The sequence below is a fragment of the Leptosomus discolor genome, chromosome 1 (assembly GCF_034619465.1).
Source record: "Leptosomus discolor isolate bLepDis1 chromosome 1, bLepDis1.hap2, whole genome shotgun sequence".
Lineage (NCBI taxonomy): Eukaryota > Metazoa > Chordata > Aves > Leptosomiformes > Leptosomidae > Leptosomus > Leptosomus discolor.
In genome coordinates, this window is record NC_141391.1 from 71,986,380 (window position 1) to 72,005,955 (window position 19,576).

The 19,576-nt window shown below is 44.0% G+C and overlaps 1 protein-coding gene across 1 annotated transcript in view; it reads right to left on the reverse strand.

The window, feature by feature from the left end:
* NPAS2 (neuronal PAS domain protein 2) overlaps window positions 1-19,576 on the reverse strand; it is a 106,147-nt gene that overhangs the window by 30,979 nt on the left and 55,592 nt on the right. Inside the window, exons 3-7 of the mRNA XM_086482179.1 lie at window positions 19,177-19,325; window positions 15,859-15,950; window positions 12,533-12,622; window positions 6,360-6,480; window positions 5,234-5,347 (exon numbers count right to left, since the gene is read on the reverse strand). Coding sequence (XP_086338305.1) covers window positions 5,234-5,347; window positions 6,360-6,480; window positions 12,533-12,622; window positions 15,859-15,950; window positions 19,177-19,325 — 566 coding nt within the window. The remainder of the gene's footprint in view (window positions 1-5,233; window positions 5,348-6,359; window positions 6,481-12,532; window positions 12,623-15,858; window positions 15,951-19,176; window positions 19,326-19,576) is intronic.

Genomic DNA, 19,576 nt, shown 5'->3' on the forward strand with positions numbered 1-19,576 from the left:
GAAGAAATCTAAAGAGCTAGTGGCAACCCAGACTGCACTCAGTAGCTTCGGATGAGTAACAGTGACAGTGTCCATACATCACTTGTCTACTTTGATCTACTCTCTCCTCTTTCCCCCTCTTTCCTCCTCTTGTTTCTCCCCTCTCCATCCTGTGTTGATATGAACCCCGAGTAAATTCTTTAGGACAGGAATGGTGCCTTTTTTCGTAAGTGCCCACAGAGAGCCCAGCACAAGCGCTGCAGATATTGCTGGCTGCAGCTTCTACAGTGTTGTTAATAGCAAAAAATAATACGCAGCTGTCAGTTCTGATCAAAACATTCATTTCAGTTTGAGTTATTCTTGTTATCAGATGTTTCTGCATATGCTTATGGAGGCTCAAGATCAATGTATCTTCTGTATAAATCTGTTTATTTCTTTTAAAAAGGAATTCAGATTGAATTAATTGTTCTGGGAGTGAAAAAATTTTGGTTTTTCCTCAGCGTAATAATTTTCTTTATGGTTATTCTTATCTCAGAGAGATATATCAGCTAGCAGTAGAGTATCTACTGTTTTTAGCATCCAGTAACCAGATACTTCCTGAGTTTCCATGTAATTGGGAACAAAAAAGCACAATTTTAAATTCCATTGTAATATTTAATTATATTACTTGATTAGGAACTCTCTTCATGTAACAGCTACCTTCTCCTTCAAGAGGAAAAGTTCAGGCATTTTGGATGAAAGGACGGACCTGCTGCTTTAAAGATGCTGGTGGTCATTTTTATATTGGTGAACTCTTTGAAAGGCAGGACTCTGGCTTTGTCCGTTTCAGGAGTTTTTAAGCAAATATGTCACCTCAGAAATAGGATACTAAAGCCAATATTTGGTTATATAATTATGAGAGATCCTTTTCTGTTTACAAACATACAAGCCATTTTCACAGGAGGGATAAATCCAGCCCACCTTATCTTTTCTTATCAGAGTGAGCTATTAAGCAGCTTTGTACAACTTTTTTTTCACTTAATGTGATGTTTTATACTGGGAGCCAAGCATTTCCTTGGATTTTTTGGAGGGTTATCTTTTTTACTTGCCTCCCCCCTCAGCCCTCAGGCAAAACTGGATGGGAACCACTGCATTATTGATTGGTGACGCTGACATGACTCTGCCCCTTATCAGGTCAACAGGTACAGTGATGGCACTCGGCTCCCTCAGATGTTTGCATATATTCGTTGCTCTTGTTAAAATCTGGACTACAGGAACAGAACCTGAAATATATAAAAATATTGGAAAGAGTTCCTATTTGCAAATAAAAAACCCAAACCCTTTATGCTCTGAAAGCAAATAGGCATTTCTCACAGAAGCAAAGAGGGAACTCCACCTTCCTCTTCTGAGTGGCCCATGGGCCACCTCCCCTCCTCTCAAGGGAGTACTGAGTCTTCATGTCAGGTTACAGTCCTGCTTTTCTCATTGAAGCTTAATTAATGATGATTATATAATCCTCCCAAATGGAAAATCAAATCTCTTGTATCTGATTTAGCACAGCCAGTGACTCATGCAGTCACTCCTCACAGCTCGCATTGCTGTTTCGCTGGTCAGCCGCTCTCACTTGGGCATAGATAATTTGAGGGGGGGTTTGCTCATGTGCAGGCAGCCCCGTGTCACATCCCTGGTGTAGGTACAGCTGCAGAAATGTCCTTGCAGCAGGGGTTACAGAGTACAGCTTCCCATACACCATCCCTGGGACCAGCCCAAGCGTGGACCCTCCTGCTAACCCTGGCGCAGGGCTGTGCAGCTCCTCTAGCCTCCAGCTATAGCTGAGCCCGGGAGCTCTAGGGATGGTGAACTTCTGAAAGACTGAAACATGCTGTGAGCTATGTGAACTTTCCTGGGCAATTTCTGGGGGCTGCGCATGCAACTCCCTGCTCCTTTTGGGATGGGGGAAGATGGCAGTGACTGCTCCTGTGGGGGAGCAGCATAGGTTCTATGTGGGTTGTGTGTGATCTCGCTCACTGACAGCCATCCTGATGACAAGTCACCTTGGTAGTTATCAGGTGTTTGTTCTGCTTAAGTAGAAAAAAAAATTCTCTTTGGCATCTCAGTATTATAGTGCAATGGCTTTTAAAGCCTCAGAGCTCCCACTAAAGTTAGGGAGAGCAGATAAGCCCCTAACTGGCTTCCTAAGCCTCAGTCCTTCAAATTAATCCATTCAAACCCATCCCTATATGCTGTTCTCAGCCATAAGGCACAATGTGATTAACAGAGAAGGTAGGAGGAAGGGGGGAGGAAGGCAAGGTCACTGGGACCCACTTCCCTAAAGCACCACCATTATATGAGCAATGAGCAAGATTAAGTGAGAAGGAAAGGTGAAAGATTCATTAGGACTGTCACTGCCACGACCCTACATTAATGGGAAGAGAATAGTTAAGTATCCTGATGGGATCCTGATGGGACACAGCCTGCCCCCGGATAAAAGAGCCTCCCCAGCCACGGGGGCTCTGGCATCCCTGCAGCGGGAACGCACAGGCAGGGCAGACTCGGCATGCTCAGCAAACCGTTGGAAACAAAGGTAGGATTTGGCATCAGGTGGCTAAAAAGGAATGGCAGAGATTTGTATTTAGAGAAGAACATCCTGTATCAGTCTCCCATGTGTAAAAACATGCTCACACTTCCACTGCTGTGAAAAGCTACAGGGAAAAGCATTCCTGAATACATTCATAAGGAATGTCTCCTGCTAATTAAGCTTAATTTGCAATTTCTGTCTTTCTCCCCCAGCTAACTCTTTTCTTATCTTTAGCTTAGCCTCCTTCCTCCAAAAACACCTCCAAAATGCAGGATTTGGGGCCAGCCGATCCTACGCACGTAGGACGAGCACTGCCCTGTGAGTGATATGTTTCTCCCCCACCACGCTTCCCATCACTGTCTTTCTCACCCACTTGGCCTCACACCTGGAGGGGGGCTGGCTGAAGAATGGGTATTTATTTAATGGGAGAAAGAAGAGAGCAATTACTAGCAGGTCTGGCAGGTGACAGCCCTGGAGTGTGTGGTCTGGGGTGGGAACCATGCCTGGTAATGGGATGTCCTGGGGTGTGGGGGAGCCAAGCAGAAGCAGGAACCCAGCTCACTGCTGCGCTCATCAGATGCTCAAAGGTGTCCATGCCACAAGTCCCCGTGCCAAAGCACAGCTGCTTGTCCCCAGCCCCAGGGCTGGAAAGCTGCCCAAAGGGTGTCTGCGTTCATATGGTGCTTGCTTGACCTGATGTCCTCCATGCCTTGTTCAGGGTGCAGCCGGCTGATGCAAGAAGCCTGGTGGAGCTAACGACAGCCGCTTCGGAGGTTTGCACCCTCCTCTGGCTGCTTGCTCTGTCCTTGGCCCAAGGTTATCAGCTCCCAAGAAAACAGAGTTTGCTGCTGCTACCTCGCAAGACCAGTGCACTTGCTTCCACCTTTGCTGGGAGGTGATTCTGTGGCTGGATTAGGAGCTAGGCTGGCGAGGGGGGGGTGAGGGGCAGAGGTGGCCATGGAGGTGATCCCCAGCCAAGGGAGAGCACTGGTGAAGCAAGTATTTCCAGCAGGCTCTGCACTGAACTGGGGAAATTAAAATCAGGATGGGCAAGCTGTGATGGGGAGATGGGAAAGGGGCCAGGAGGCACCATCTCACAGAGCGGGGGCAAGGGCCATCCCCTCCCTATCGACCAGAGGGTCAGACTGCAGCAGAGATAGGAAGAAAGTGGAAGAGACAAAATAAAGTGGAAGATTTAGAAAAAGGGGGCACAAAGTAAAAAAAAAAATGGAAGCAGAAAGCACATGTCATATTTGAAAGCTATAAGCTGGGGTCTTTGGAAAATGATTTGGTGTCTTCTGAAATCAATATGTTCCCATTTAGTTTATATGCATTAAGCTAGGGAAGATATCTGTAATGCAAGTTTTATCTTTCTTCTGAGAAATAGCCCCTGATACAAATGCTGGGATATGAAATCCTAATGGGTAAGAGGCCAATATTAAGGTCACACCAAAATAAAAGGCTGAAAATCCTTGAAGAAAATGGATCAGAAATTCCCCTGGTAGAAATGTATCCTTATGAGTCAGCACCTGAAATCCGGTTTCTGCTCTAGAAAACAGAACAGCTTGGTGTGCGCGTCTGTCAGGCAGCCGCATTTTGCTTCATTCAAGCTAGAAAGCATACAGGCAGTTACATTTTTTATACAAATAAAGCCTCAAATCAGATGGCACCAAACAAGAAATACATATCTCCATCCTGCACGTAGGTTTCTATTCTAGTCATGTGGAGCAAGAGCAGAAAGTTAAATGGGGACAGGGACATTTTTTTCACAGTGTGGCATGCGGTTTTTGGAAAGCACGGTGGGGAATTTTTTTTGCTGAGGATGACCTATTTGGAACAATACCAGTGACTTTGGAAATGCCACTCTGGAGTTCAATCAGGCAAGTAACTAAAGCAAACTTAGGCAGGCAAAAGAAGGGAAAGTAATAAAAGAGTATTTCATTTCTGACACTAACGGCCGTGCAGCAATCTGTTTGTTAGGGAACAGGCGAGGTGGAAATCTGCTCTTCATCCCTTGAAAGACAGTTTCCCTAGACTGTCTGTGGTGCATTAGAGACTGCTGACTGTATTTCTTTCCTTTTCTTTTTTTTTTTTTTTTGGAGAGTATTGGGTTCTGCAGTGATGGAGAGGAATGTAAAATGGCAGCTGGAGAGGGAAGCGGGAGGAAGTGTCCTCAGCCACTCGGATGCCAGCAGCAGGGGAGCCCTCACTGCAGCAAGGGCCGGTGAGTGCAGACACTCAATTACTTGGCGCTACCGCCTTTCCCCAAAATTTTGCAGAGAAGGGTGAGAGGGAGCATTTGGCAGATTATCAGTTCTGGCACAGAATTTGTGTTTAATGTAAGCCAGCAGATAAGGCAGCAAGCTTATTATTCAGCTAATAGGTAGAGTCTTAGCACGCAGTATTAGCGAGTGCAAACAAACCCTCCTCTGAATCTGTCATTATTTGCAAACTTACCCAGAGTCCAGGATCATTGCTAACAGGTGAAGGGCAGTAACAAAAGCAACTAACACAATTTCACTCTTCACAGGTATTTGTCCAGCTATTGCAAATCAGCTGCGAGATCCGCATGAAGCAAAATTCACCCCATAATGTTAAGTAGTCCTTTCAGTTAAAAGCTTGTCTTGTTCAATGGAGCAATACTTATATTTTATTTTACACAGCTAAAGTAACATTTATACAACAATTAAAGCTTACCATTGCTGTAAGACCGAAAATTTCCTACAAATTTTATGTATTCATATGTTGGAAATTCCTTTGGGTTCAAACTTCCTCTCAGAAGATGACAATAAAACTCTAGTTCATTGTCAGCTGGATTGTTAAAAGAAGAAGAAGAAGAAATAAATATGCTATTTAAGCTAAACACAACCAACGGTGTCTTCCAACCCCAATCTTGCAACTGACAGCACGAGAGCAGCTTGTTACCACTCGGAGTCCTATACACCGATGTGCTATACATTGCAGGATCAGAGCCTCTGCAAGGAAGCGCCTTGCAGGGAGGCAGGTGGTTCAGCACTGTGCACAGGTCTGCCTGCAGCTCAGGGACAGCCTTCAAGACTAACTTGCCCTTCTCTTAGACCACCTTCATCACAGGAGTTACACTGCCATAGCATCAGTGTAGCGAAGGAGAGAATTGGATCCTTCATTTATAGTTTTTTTTTTTTCTATTTAGGCTTTTCACGACTCACAGCTGTTCTTGTGTTGGAAAACTATGCCTAATTACCTCAAAATATCTATTACATTAACTTTGGCATATTAGCTATCAGCTGCAGGTTTTGTACATACAGTAGATTAAGCAGCTGTGCATCTTACATTATCGTGTGTTTTCTGGTTTCCTATGTCTTACCTCCTAGAGTGAATAAGGATGAGGCAAGTAAAAGCATTTTTAAGAAAAACAAAATTCAGTTTGAAAAAGAATTGCAATGATTTTACAGATACTTTTCAACCATAATGCAAACCTAAGGTATGTGACATTAGCATATCCCTGAACAGCATCTTACTTGAACAGGTTGAAATATCAATTAAGATGTGATTTGTCTCAGGCGAACTCTCGGTTTCCATCAGCTAACCTATTTTCCTTAGCTGTCTCAAAAGATATGATATTTAATAATTAACATAACTACAAGTAGTCTTAACCTAGTAAAACAAAGGCAATGAGCTTCACTTAAAAATAGAACCAAGGGTCATTCCAGGTGGCAAGATCTTTTTAAAAGGCTAAGAACCTAAGTTTTATATTGCACATCACATAAAAAAATCTTTCTGAGAGAAAATTTTTATCCTGCCTGTGCTTTTCATTTACTGAGGAAGATAAAATAAAACTTACTTTTCAGGTAATCCGATGAGGCAGAATCCGTCATAAGCATGCAAGAAGATAACATCTTATAAATTTCTGAATGTTCTTGTTCTGGGAGGAAATTTAACAAATTCTGATCCAAGACATCACACTGCAAAGAAAAAGAACCTTTGAGAAAATAGAAATATCACGACGAGCAATGCTTGCAGAGATGCGCAGCAATGTGGATACAAAGCCTGTGGCAGTTGATCCCACAGGACTTTTCCCACTGGTTTCCAGGGACCCCTGAGAAAGCCTAAAACGGGGGAAACTGCTGGGCAAACCGAGCGGCCGCTTCTTTGTGGGCCAGTTCTCAGCTTAATTCCTAGCACTCAGTGATGCTCCTCTAACGTTTCTCAGAGACCATGAGATGCATCGGGTATGTCCACACGATTAAATGACAAGACCTGGGAGTGAGCTGGAAAACGGGTGCCTGGCTCCCCATACTGCTCGCCAGCTCCATGCACCGGCCTGTGGCAGATTGTTGGAGCTTGCTCTCCCTGGCAAACCCTGACTAGCAGGAGCAGTGTGGCTGGGAGTCATACCTGGGCCACTGGCCCCAAGAGCCAAGTGAGTCCCGGATCCAGTCCCTCCCTGGGGGGATCCCCTCAGCTCCTGGGAAGTGCCCTTGGGGTGGCAGCCATAGCTCCCCCCTTCCTGCATCCTGGCAGGTGGGATCAGGGAGAAGGGGTCTTCCCTTTCTGGACACTGCTTTGCAGCAGCAAGTTAGTCCCCAGGGAGGGAGACTTCACGGTGCCACTGGCACAAGCCCTCTGGCCAGGCATGGGCTGAATGCCCAGGTGTCTCCAGCCCCATGGTCGGCTGTCACAAACCTGAAATCCACCCAAAATCTAGGTACTGAGATTTGGGAATGGAAAGAGGAGATGGATTTGCACAAAAGGCCATGACTGGCCCAGGGTGGGGAAGACAGAGAGACCGTCACAGGGTGGCCACGAAGAAAGTCTCAGTGTATTCAGCATAGTGAGTAACCTAACATTAGAAGAGCATATCTGAAAGGAAGTCCTGAAACAAAGTGACCCTCTAATGGCATTAACTTACATCCATCCCACTTGAGACTACCTCAGGCTGAGCTGGCACACTGACACAGCTTCGTGTGTCGTCAGAGCAGCTGCTATCAGACTGTATAGTCATGCTGAAAACGTGTTAGCCCTGTATGAGACTGGCAAGTTATTAATCATCATCATTTATTTATGTATTTACATAAGATTGCACTTTGGTTTCCCTCTGCTTTCTACCCATGCCTGCTGTTCTGGATGGAATTCATGTTTAGAGCAGTGAAATGCATCAAGTATAGTTTGAAAATCAGAGTGCTACATTTTATACACTTATCTTGATGCAATAATATATCACTTTAGATTTTTCACTTTTAAGTATTTATTACATGTGCTTATTACTTGAATGTTTCTTTTGTGAAGAATACGTGAAAATTATTTTAATTTTTATGACTTAGTGTATACCTTATTAATATGCATCCTACTGATACAGTATGAGATTTTTTTATATATATATATGGAAAATGCATTCCTGGCTCCCTATACTGCTCACCAGCTCCATGCACAGGCCTGTTGTGGATCACTGGAGCTTGTTCTCTCCCTGGCAAACCCCAACTAGTGGGAGCAATGTGGCTGGGAGTCACTCTGGGCCACTGGCCCCGAGAGCCACGTCAGTCGCAGATCCAGGGACATATATACCTATATATGTGTACAAATACATACATATACATACATTTATATCCTGTATAAATATTTTATATATATAGACACACACACATATATATATATATACATTTTATATTTATATTTACATTTATATTTATATTTATATTTTTACAAATTATAGGACATTGCTTATGTAATTTCAGGCATATGAAGCAAGAGCACCTGATGGGAAACTGCTGTGGTGAGTCCTGTTCAACGCTTATGGTACAATCTCAGAAAAGTAATTTTTCCTTCTCATTCCCTTTCTACCTGTAAATGGTAGATAATGATACTTATCCACCAGTTTCACAAAAGTCTCATGGAGGTTAATTAATCTCCCATCCACTCAACAGTAACTGCAGGAGGACTAGATGTGAGCTGTCACCGCTCCTCAAACTCACTACTGCTTCTTCAGTGACCTAAGCATGTATCACCTTTTATCTCCACACTGTGACCAAGCTCCGATTCAAAATCTGTTATCAGTTCTGCAGTGTCGTTTCTGTTTAAGGTGATAGCTGCAGAGGACTGTGACTACACCTATGGCTGAAGTTGCAAGAGACTTTTGTTCCATACACCCCTCAGAGCAACCTCCTGCCCTGAGCACCAGCTATTTGTTGATTTGCAAGTCCTGGCATTTATATTTTTCGCCATCATGTACCATATTCAGAATTTAACGTTTGGTTTGCATCTTTGCTGTTAGGAAATACCAACTTTTTTTTAAATGGCTTTGAAAAAGATGATAACGTATCTACTTCTTACTCTGTTTCACAACTCTTGCCTCCTGCAGGGGGTAGGCACACCTGTAAAGCAGCGCACGGAACAGAATTTCTGAATCTTGTACGTACCAAGACTCCAACAATATTCTTGAATATATCAATCAAGACTATATTGACAGGTCAAATAGAGAGAAGGAAGCAAGTATTCCATGGTCTTGCTGGAGCTGTAGGAAATGCCAGGCAAGCTATTCAGAGCTACTGCTGCACCAGACACAAAGAGCAGACATCTGGTACCATGGCAAAAAGGTGACCAGAGAGCTGGACAAGATTTGATCACCACAGACAAAAAATGTATCGGTTGGAGGGAAACAGTTTGCAGCTTTGTCTGATTATTCTAATTATTCTGCAATGGGCAGTTCTGCCCTGCTGGCAGACACAGCCACAAAGCATTGCTGAATGCGACAGGCAAAGTGGATAAAAGATCGATTACAGTGACTGTGGGTAAAGTGGTTAGATGAACTATGATAATGCATATTTATGCTGCTAAGCTTGGAATCTACTCTGCGCCTTGGAATCTACTCTGTGCCTTGGAACCTGTGGATCCTGCTAACAGAAACTTCTGAATATTTACCCCTGATAGCCACAGGAGGCAAAGAAACAACAGCTTTGCATGCATGGATGCTGGTCCATTCTAAAAACAATACACAGTAAATTCACCCCAACTTCTTCAATCATTTGATGTATAGCTTAAATATCTGTGCAGTTTCAACAAAACACTTGTACTCCAAAATGGAGCTCCTTCACTTTTTCATTGCTCTTTGAGGGGGCAAGGAGGAAATATGATGAGTCATTCCTGCTGCAGGGGAAAAAAAAAAGCAGGGGGACTGAGTAACATGGTCACTACAGGAATGGGAAGGTGGAAGGGTGCCATTGAGATAGGCTTCTTTCCCATCAACCCAAAAAATCAAGATAGCTCTGTTCTCATGTGCTGGGAGTTGGCCTCTATATCAGCCTGTCCGTCCTGCACTGATGCCCATTGCTACCCTGTAACAACACCACAGCATGCAAAACTTTTGTACACTATAAGGTGCTATGTCCTGGATTTTTCCACCCTGATGTTTAACTTTAACGGCCTGAGTGTCACCAGGGAGCCCCTGGGGCGAAAGAGGCAACCCGCAGGAGAAGCTTAGCCCTGCCAGGAACCTCCTGCCTTTGCAGAGCCACCTCCCTGCCAATACTTAAGGAGCTTTGCATGGGCAGGCACCAAGTGCAACCGCTTGGCTATGGGACTAAAGCTGGATGAGATTGACACTGCTCTCCTGAGTCCGTGGACAAGCAATGTCCATGAGAAAGCTGCATCTCCTCCTGTAGGCTGGAAATAGTCACTCTTCTGCCTGTGGTTTAACTGTTTCACTCAGCAAAGCAGGCAAGAAGGGACAGGGGGGGACCTTCCTCCAGACACTGCATAGTCTTGGGGTCATAGTATACCATCTGACTGGCAAATGCTCTGAGTTGTGACCAGATTTCCAGGAGTTCAGTTCACTTCAACTACAGTCAGTCTTACCATGTGAGCTAAACCTCTTTTTACATCAATCGACCCTAGGAGTAGCCCACAGATCTTGTAATAACAAACTATTTAGAAATACAACAGAGGAAGTTTGTGTTTGAAATGCTCCGTGGAACTTAGGGAAGCTGTATTAAAGAGAATTGGATATATTTGTTCTCAGCACCAGAGTCTTTCATGATTTTAATGAAAGAAAATACATCAGATTTCTTGATAGGGGTCCTCAGAGAGCCCTGCTCTGCATTCTGCCCAGTTTTGCTTTCCTTTCAGTGCTCAAAGCAGAAGATTTACAGAGTATTTTTTTTCCCTGCAGTCACAGAGGAGAAAGAATTGGTATTTTGTCCCTCAAACAGGGACAGCTTACAAATAGATCCTGGAGGTAAACAACATAAGCCACATAGATTTTCCAGATAGCACTCTGATGAGTTTTAAAACTTAGAAAGACATATGGAAAGGGCAGCATGGGACTAAAATGCGCGGTGTGCACCTAACCGTACTCTCAACTGGGCCCCTGCCCATGGCCATAGCAATTTGCCAACCTCGGGCAGGCGGAAGCCTTTATTGCTTGCTTGGTTGGGGTCTCTGGGATGCACCCGGTCACTCCACACACATGGGCTGGTGGGGCAGTTGTTAACCATTGTCACTCCATCAGCTCTGAGAAGGTCTGTGGAAAGTCCTGCTCCACCTCTAGCCCTGGCAGGCTGGTCCCTGGCTTGGGCTGCTATGTGCTGCTTCTGTATGAATAAAAAATAATGCCAGTCTTTGCCCTCCTTTTGGGCTTGATACTGTGCAAGATTGTCACACGAGGCATGATTTTGAGAGGGAAAACCAATTTAGTCTCTGATGGTTCAACTCAGGAATTACGAACCTGAATCCATCCATGTTCAGCCAGCGCTTAAGGTTTTAGGCACAGGGTCTGAAATGTGTCTTCCTGAAAAGCAACACTTTTCCTGCAGTCTCCACTAAGAATAAGTATTTGGAAGGGATAGCAATGAAACCTTGAAACCCCCAAACCAGGAAGTTGCATGGAAATCAGTAAGTGTATGAAGACCCAACAGCCTGCATGCAGGACAGGGCTCTTTCTGCTTTTGAAGTGAAGGCAAATATCAGAAAATAGTCAGCTACTAGTTTTCTCAACTGTTGAGGATTAAAGAAAACTGAAATAGATAAATTCAGTTCAATCTGTTGTTGCATAGCAATATTCTTTCATTTACCACGAGCTGCCACCTTTCATCAAGTTCCTTTCGTCTCAGAAGAAAAAAAATTTTGTTCATATTACAGCAAGGTAGCGTGTGGTAAATACATTTGTCTGGGTGGAAAACATAACACGTATTTGGTGAAAAAGTAAATGAGAGAACAAGAATTGTAATTTTCCTAAGAACATGGCAGGGGGGGTGGTACGATAATGATTTGGCAGTGATTTTTTTTCTCCTGGGCATGTATTTATTTGAGACCAAGCTCCTAAAAATGAGTGTGAGGATTAATCCTTAACTATTGTTCCATTTCTCCAAGAGCAGCCTTAGCAACAGGAGCAGGGTTCGGAGCAGTCCCTCTCCCCTGCTACTCCAGCCCAAGCCAGCACATGCAGGAGTGTCTCCCACAGCAAGACCCAGCAGCCCGCAGATAAAACAAGCTGTATGAGCCAGGCCCAAGCGCCAAGCATCGGCTCCACCAGCACCTCCTGGGAGCGGGGTGTGCTCCCCTTGGGAAAGCACAGCTGAGCTGTGGGGACAGCTTGGCTGCAGCCCCCAGCTAACACTGAATTCAATGGGTTTTTTGTCCTTTACCTCCCTGGGAGCAGAATAAGGCCCTTAACAAGCTCCTCGCCGTGCTGCCAGTGGCACTGGTGCTATTCTTTGCTAGCTTAGAAATCAGAGACGGAAAAGATCAGCCAGGTCACCCAGTCCCTCCCCTGGCCAGAGTATTCCCGCAGAGCTTTTTCCATTCAAGCCAAAGTGCCTCATAGCAACAAAAACCTGAAGGGTATGAATCAGACGGAGAGAGAACAGAGCTGATCAACAGCAGCGGCCAGCATAACACAGGGACAAAACACCTCACTGCATTTTCAGGAAAACACCACCCCCTGCCACCCTTCTACACCTGTTTCTAAAAATGCATCAATCCTACGATGTGTAGTAGAAAAGCCAATGCCAGAATTTTACTCACCGGTAAATGCCCTAGAAGAGGTGTGATGCTGTCAGACACATAGATGATGCTTCCACCTGTGGTTACTGCTATAATGAAGCCATCTAATGCCTAAGGAAAACAGACAAGTGGAGAGTGCTTTAATAGGAACGAGTGGTGTAAACAGGGCATCTCATCGCGTGTGGATCAAAACAGTTTGACTTCAGCACCATATTGTTATCAAGTTGTAGGAATGTTATCTCAAGTTGCAGAACAGTAATTCTCTGATTTTACAGTCTGATTTAGCTTTTACAACACTCTTTGTAGTCTAGTAAAACCTACTATTGAAGCAACAAAGGGCTCACAGGAACATTTCATGTCTCAGTTTTTAAATTAATCACACATTTTAATAATGCAAAATGACTAAGGCTGGATCCCTTGGAAGTTATTAAAATGAACATTTGAGCTCTGTGTAAATATCAAAGGACGATGAAAGGATGCGGTCCTGTCTCAAAATGGTACTTCCCTGCAAATCCCATAAATCTCAGATTGTATTAATGTAACGTTGCATATCACTGGGCTTTCATGTAAGTAAAAACAATGCAAATGATCAAATAATCCTTAGTCTGTGTTTTAATTGAGTGATTTATTTTAAAGGTCATGGTATTCGATTACTCATTCCAAAGGAAATTCACCCTTCTACAGAGTTTCTTCCTCACTTTAGTCCCTCCACTCTTAGGACTGAAGGGGAATGTCAGCCTTATCCCCATCCTCCACACAGGAGCAATTTCACTTTCAAAATGAGTGTCTTCTTTAGTCTGAGCTGCAAAATTTTGAGCTAAATGTTGTTCAAAGTTAAATATAGGTAGACTTCCAGATCCAAAGCAATCTCCTCTGAGCAGAACCCCCCCAAAAGTTAAGACTCAATATCAGGTGCTCAGAGACTATATTAAAACCTTCTTCTTGTAATTAAGGAGTCACTGGTGAAGCTCCCAATGCCTTTGAGTGGAGCAGGTCTAGGTCCTGTCAGTTGACTGGTGATCTGGAGTCAGTGTTGCCTGCAGTATTTGAGCAGTACAGGCACTGCAATCAGAGCAGATTTCAACTATACTCCAGAGGTAATACCTGTTCAGGAGACAGGTGTACTGCAAACACCAGCCTGATCAGGGTGCCACGGCTACAAAACCTTACTGCAAACCCAGGCATGACTCCAAGCCAGACTAGCAGTTGATCCTGTGAGCCGCAGAACATCCTTCCCCCCTGCTGACTTCAATAAGGGAAAGAATTCTGAGAACACTGGAAAATGCTAATTGTTTTTTTTTTTTTTTTTTTTTAAAAAAAAGGAAAACACAAAGCCTTGAATAAAGACACAAACATATGTTCCTTTTTCCAGAGAATGCTGAGCACCCACAACTATTTAAGTCAATGGGAATCTGCTGGTGCTGCAATCCTTTGAAAAGCAGGTCGATAACTTATACCCCAGTAGAAAAGCATGTGTTTAGCATCTCTGAAAACCCTCCAGCTGCTATACTTAGTTTGATTTTGTTAATCTCAGTGCAGAGAATGCGTTTTTCTTTAGTGTAGTACTTTCAAGCTGTTTTCTAACAAAGCATGATAGCTGTTAACCCGTAGAAGAGAGCAGTGGTTTTACAAGGCTGCTGGATTGTGCATGTTACTATGGTGAAGGTTGTTGTGGGTTTGTTTTTTTAAAATCAAGCCTTTATTTCATATCCAATGCAAATTGTACCAAGTGACTCACATCAGAATTTTGTGGTAAAATCAAGTTAATGTATGCATAAATAATTCTATTTTTATTTACTCGCAACTGGTTCGTCCAACATTAAAAGGGCATATCCCTCTTCAAAGATTTCACTACTGCAACAGCAATGTAATTAGCAGTCAATTATGTAATTCAATGACAGTCTTTTCAATGGAGGAAGAAAAGGCCATTTTCAGGAAAGCTGATGTATTATTGCAGTCAATTATGCTCTGATACTTTTGAATCAGAGCTTGAAAGAACCCTTCCCATCTTTTAATAACAGGACAGGAAAAACTTCAAGCAGTCTTGTCCAAATGTTAATAAAATAAGATTAGTAGAATGGCAAAAAAGCAGAGAATGATGAACACCTGGCTCAATGGGACATCCCAACACCCAGTGTTACCTTGAAGGGCATGGAAAATCACAGTAGCAAGAAGGTGATTTATAAGCTGGGAAACTAAAAGCAATAGTTTTACTCTAAAATTGTGTGGCATACAAGTAGAATCAACAAAGGCCCAGCCAGTCAAGACAACTCCCAATTTATTGCCATCCAAGGGAAATACTTCAGTGGAGTCCGAAGGAGTTATGTACGTTAAGTTCCTGTGCACTGAGATGGGAATGGGTGGTTGTCAGTGCAATGGGAGCAAAGCATCTCGTAACACTGGACCAGGGGAGCCTTACAACAACAAACTGCAACAGCTGAGGGACTGCCAGCCCTGCCATGCCCTGGCTTCATGCCACCCCTTAGTGGGTCAAGCTGCTCCCCAGAATCCACCCCTGCCTGCCACCAGAGCCTGGATCATGCCCCACATTCACACCACACAGGAGGAGAAGCTTGTTCTCAAAGGACACTGTGGGGCCATGCAACCTCCACATGTTTAGTATGGGAGAAGATCCTTGCTAAAGAAGATTCTAGCTGTTACTGAGAGGGAAAAATACATTTTAGCAGCTCATTTGCATTTCATCTCAAACCTACATAAACACCATTGAGTCACCTCCCTTCGAATCCCAGCTAGTGTTAAAAGCACCTATGGTATAATTTCAAGGTAATTTAAAAACTATCATTGCAAAATAACCCTGCTCCCTGTTAGAATAAAAAAGTGTTTGATAAGGGCCTTGAAAATCATTAGAGTGGAAGTATTAACTGTATCAAACCAAGAGGAGCTGTCAGGTTTTATCTGCTTGTACAGCACCTAGCACTAGAGGGACGTGACACTGTTGCTTTTTAGGTGCTAGTCTTGCATAAATATTAGGTAATAATGACGCCTTCCAAGAACAGGAGAAAATCTGCCACGTGCCCTCTTCCTCACCTCTGTTTGTAAAAATAAAATGTAACCTGTGATTTGAATCTCTCCCCTGGATTGCAGTTCTTGGGAGTCCGTCTGCAGCTTTGCAGGCTGTGGCAGCACGGTGCAACGACACCATCAAGAGTGAAAAGCAACATGTGAGGACTCAAATCCCTTGTCCCAGTGACAGCTCTGCTTGATGGTCAAATACAGCAGTACCTGAAATCTCCTCTTTTGGAACTGCAGAAGACGTTTTATCCTAGACGCATGGGCATTTCCATGACTGCTAGACAAAATTAGGAAAGGTATATATGCATGTTCACCTCCAACATCAGCTGGGTAAATTCTTCGTTGCTGAGAAATGAAGGCTTCCAGTCCTGCTGAATTTCAGAAATCTCCGTCTGTGCTGAGACTTCTAAACAAATAAAACATTTCAATTTTTTTAAATTCAAAGAAACTTGTATCTTGCAAGACTATATATGAGTTGCTATGAAAAGACAGAAATCACCTTTATATTACAAAATCTCAGTTTTCAAGCATGTGTTTTGCATACAGAGACAGTAGCGACTATCTAAACTGGGCCTGATCCTGAAATGTCTTCCTCATTTATTACACAGCTCAACTTGAACTGACTCCAGTGGAAGCCTGTAGTCACGTAGCCATTGGCCTCAAGCAGCATTACTTGGGTAGTGGTCAAAATATAAAACCACTTTACGTGAAATTAAAATCAAGGCAAGGATTAGCACGTGTCAAATTGATATTTACAATTTACACCTTCAAAATTAGGATGCCAGAGAGCTTGGGGTTAGCCTACAGCTTCCGTGCCAAATAGGGAGCTGCAAGAAAACTTCAGAGGAGCCCCAAAGGGCCGTGACCCCAACAGCAGAGCTATTACTCTGTTCTCCAAAATGTGAGCGAAACATGAGTGTTTTCAGCAGCCTTGCACTGGTGCTGTTGCCCCGTTCTCTCCTGTGCTTGCTGCCAGTCCCATGGTGCAGGGCAGCCCGGGAGAGGGAATAGAGCACCAGCATCTCATCCCAAATCCTGTCCAGAGGGGAAGGTCTCCTGTGCTATCAGCCCATGAGACACCAGGGGGGTTTTGCCCCACTGTTGGCCAGTCCTGGCCCTGCAGCGGCCTGAGGATGCTCACTCCCTGAGGGCTTTCTGTGGAGGGATGCAGGGGTAACAACTTACAGCAGGGTAGCAAGTCACAGCTTTGCACTGAAACGGGACCATACTGGGGGTAGCTGGTTGCACTGTGATGAGCCTCTTCCTTCGAAAAACAGCCACTCACATTATCTCTGCCTGAGTCAGACAGGGTCATGGGGGCAGATCTTATAATTTAGAGAGACGTGAGCTGCTTTTGTTCGCTGCTCACTCCACATGTCTGAGAGTGCTCCCTCATTCAGGTCTAGTAGTGAGGGGATGCTGAGCACAGCCTGTCTTCTTCTTTCCATGCCGCCTGCTAATTCATCCTATTGATTAACTCTTCCAGAGCATGTCATACCCAACGCTCCCTAACTGGAACACACAGACATGGCCAGAGAAATGCAAATGGCTAAATGATATTAAAGACAGCAAATTTATACCAGTGCCTTCGCATATTGTCACCTAAAAGAAATCAAAGCCAAAGTTCAGGCTTTACTAGTGGAGATGCAGCCGTCAGCTTCTACCAGCTCGTTCGACTCGCTTTCTGCACTGCTGGGGGTTGTCACCGACAGCACAGCAGCTCTCAACAGCCCCCATGGTCTTACACAGAGGTTTCAAAACTAGACTAAGGACAGAGAGAGATCAGCCCATCAGATTTTTATGATACAGTTTCAAAATATAGGATACTTTCAGCAGATCTGTAGCTTGGAAAAGCTGATATACATGAAACAGCGACTGTTAGAAGAATTACTTGAGATTTGGGAAATTCTGTGGATTATAAAGAAGGAGGCTGTTTATGAAGAACAACTGAAAATTTACCTCCTCCTCCATTACGACTAAAATCTTGTTTTAGCCTACTAAATTAAAGGGAAATATGATTGAATAAACCAGATCCAAAGTACGCTTTAGATAATAAACATTTTTAAACGCTGATGCTTTATATTATATTCTGTGACTACTAATCTAGTTTAAAAATAGATAACATTTGCTTTTTTTAGCAAGTGCACAAAAACCAGTCACAGTTTGACCCAATTGCTGTGGAAGGATTTGTGACTGTTAGCTCTCTTTTACCTAGTTGGTCTTCCAGAAATGAAGGGCCTTTTGGAGTAAATGATTTGGGCTATCGGCTACACTTATCTACACTTATTCAAATCTCGTGTGATTGTTCTTTGCTTGACTTTATAATTGAGCATATTCACAGCCTCCTTTACTCTGCCTTGGGCAGCTAAAAAAAAAAAAAAGTTATTACTGTAATTTTTTAATAGTATATACAATTATTAAACATTGAGATGTCCTAGTTGTGCCCTCCTGTATGAAATCATCTTGTCTGTGGCAAAAATTCATTTAAGGAGAAACTGCACTCTAACAACAGAACCACTGTAATTATTTCCTCAATAAGTTTGACATTTGTGACTCCATTATGTTGGGAGTCATGATATAAGAGTTTTTATGGTCTTTTCAGTTTTACCCAGAGCTCTCCAGGGAGTGCGGGTGGGAAGTGCTGGATGAGCAAAGGCGAGTCAGGTGATGCAGTGCATGAGCTCATGAGAGCTCTTTCTGCTTTGTGGGACCAGGGACATTCCCCACGGTCACCCACTGAAGCCTCTTCCTCACAGAGGAAGAGCAAGAGATCCCCATTTTAAACCAGTGCCCTGAGTTATGAGGGAGAAGCATTTCAGTTGGCCACCACTGGCAGATATCCATGAGTCTGGGAGCCCACAGTGCATGTTCCTCTCACCGGCTCGGAATTAGACCAACCAGACTAGATCAGCAGGGTCAGACACCTCCTCTGCCCTCTGTGAGGGCACCTGCCTAAGGGACTTCACTGTCACTGCTGTGTGCATTGTAAAAAATAAACTCCTGGCTTTCTGAGGCTGAACTTTACTATTGCAACTGCATGTTGAGCAAATGTGATGCAGCTTCTGCTTGTGCAAACCGGGTGAAGCATGTCAGCAATCTGTGGACGCAAATTGCTGAAACAGACTTCAAAAACTGGGGCCTTTTCTGGTCTGAGTTTTCTGTGCACCGTGGAAAATTGAGTCCTACACAGTCCACTGAGGAGCAGGGGGCTGAACAGATCGCTTCCCTGCATTTTTCTGCAGTGAAGCTGGGGCGAATGCTTCATTATTCTGCTCAGAATACTGCAGATTTCAAGGAAGGGAATCTTCCCTCTGGCCCCAAATCTCTCTTGTTCAAAGCATCCCTCTTCTTCACATGTGCTGAAGGGCACTGCTGTCCACCTTCCCTCGGTTCCTGACATTCACCCCCTTCTCCAGCAGGTTGAGAGTCATCCTCATTTAAAGAGCAGTCAAGGAGATGGATTTGGGCAGCACAACGCCTACAAATGATTTTTTTTTCGATGAGACAGAAAAAAACCCAAACCCTTATGTTGGCACTTTTAGATCCCTTGAGCCATTCTGATAATTACTAAAGGAAACAGGTTATTGTAGTAACCGTCTGGCAAGAGCATGATGAGCCACACTAAATCTTACCATTGTGTTTCTGCAGAAAGCCAATGACTTTTTCCAGCACAGTAGTTTTGTCCATTTTTCGAGTGTTTCCTGGAAGCATGGAGCTGAGCTCTTTGATGAGAACATTGAACTGATCACGCCTCTTCTTCTCAGACTTGTTACGTGAAGCCCTGTAGACAGGTAAAAAAAAGGATGAGCAGACCAAGAGGAAAAATCATCATGTACCTCCTCTTTGCAGTGTATACAGATGGAAATTAGCTTGCTCTGTGCCTCAGTACGTGAAAATCGACACCGGCCTCCAGCAAAGCTGCAGAGACAAGTAGGAGGCAACTGTTCCTACCTCCTGCTCCTGTCTTTGTTCCCCCTTTAGAGTCCAGAGGGGAGATGGAGGCTCTGCTTGCCCCTCTTGCTACCTCTAGAC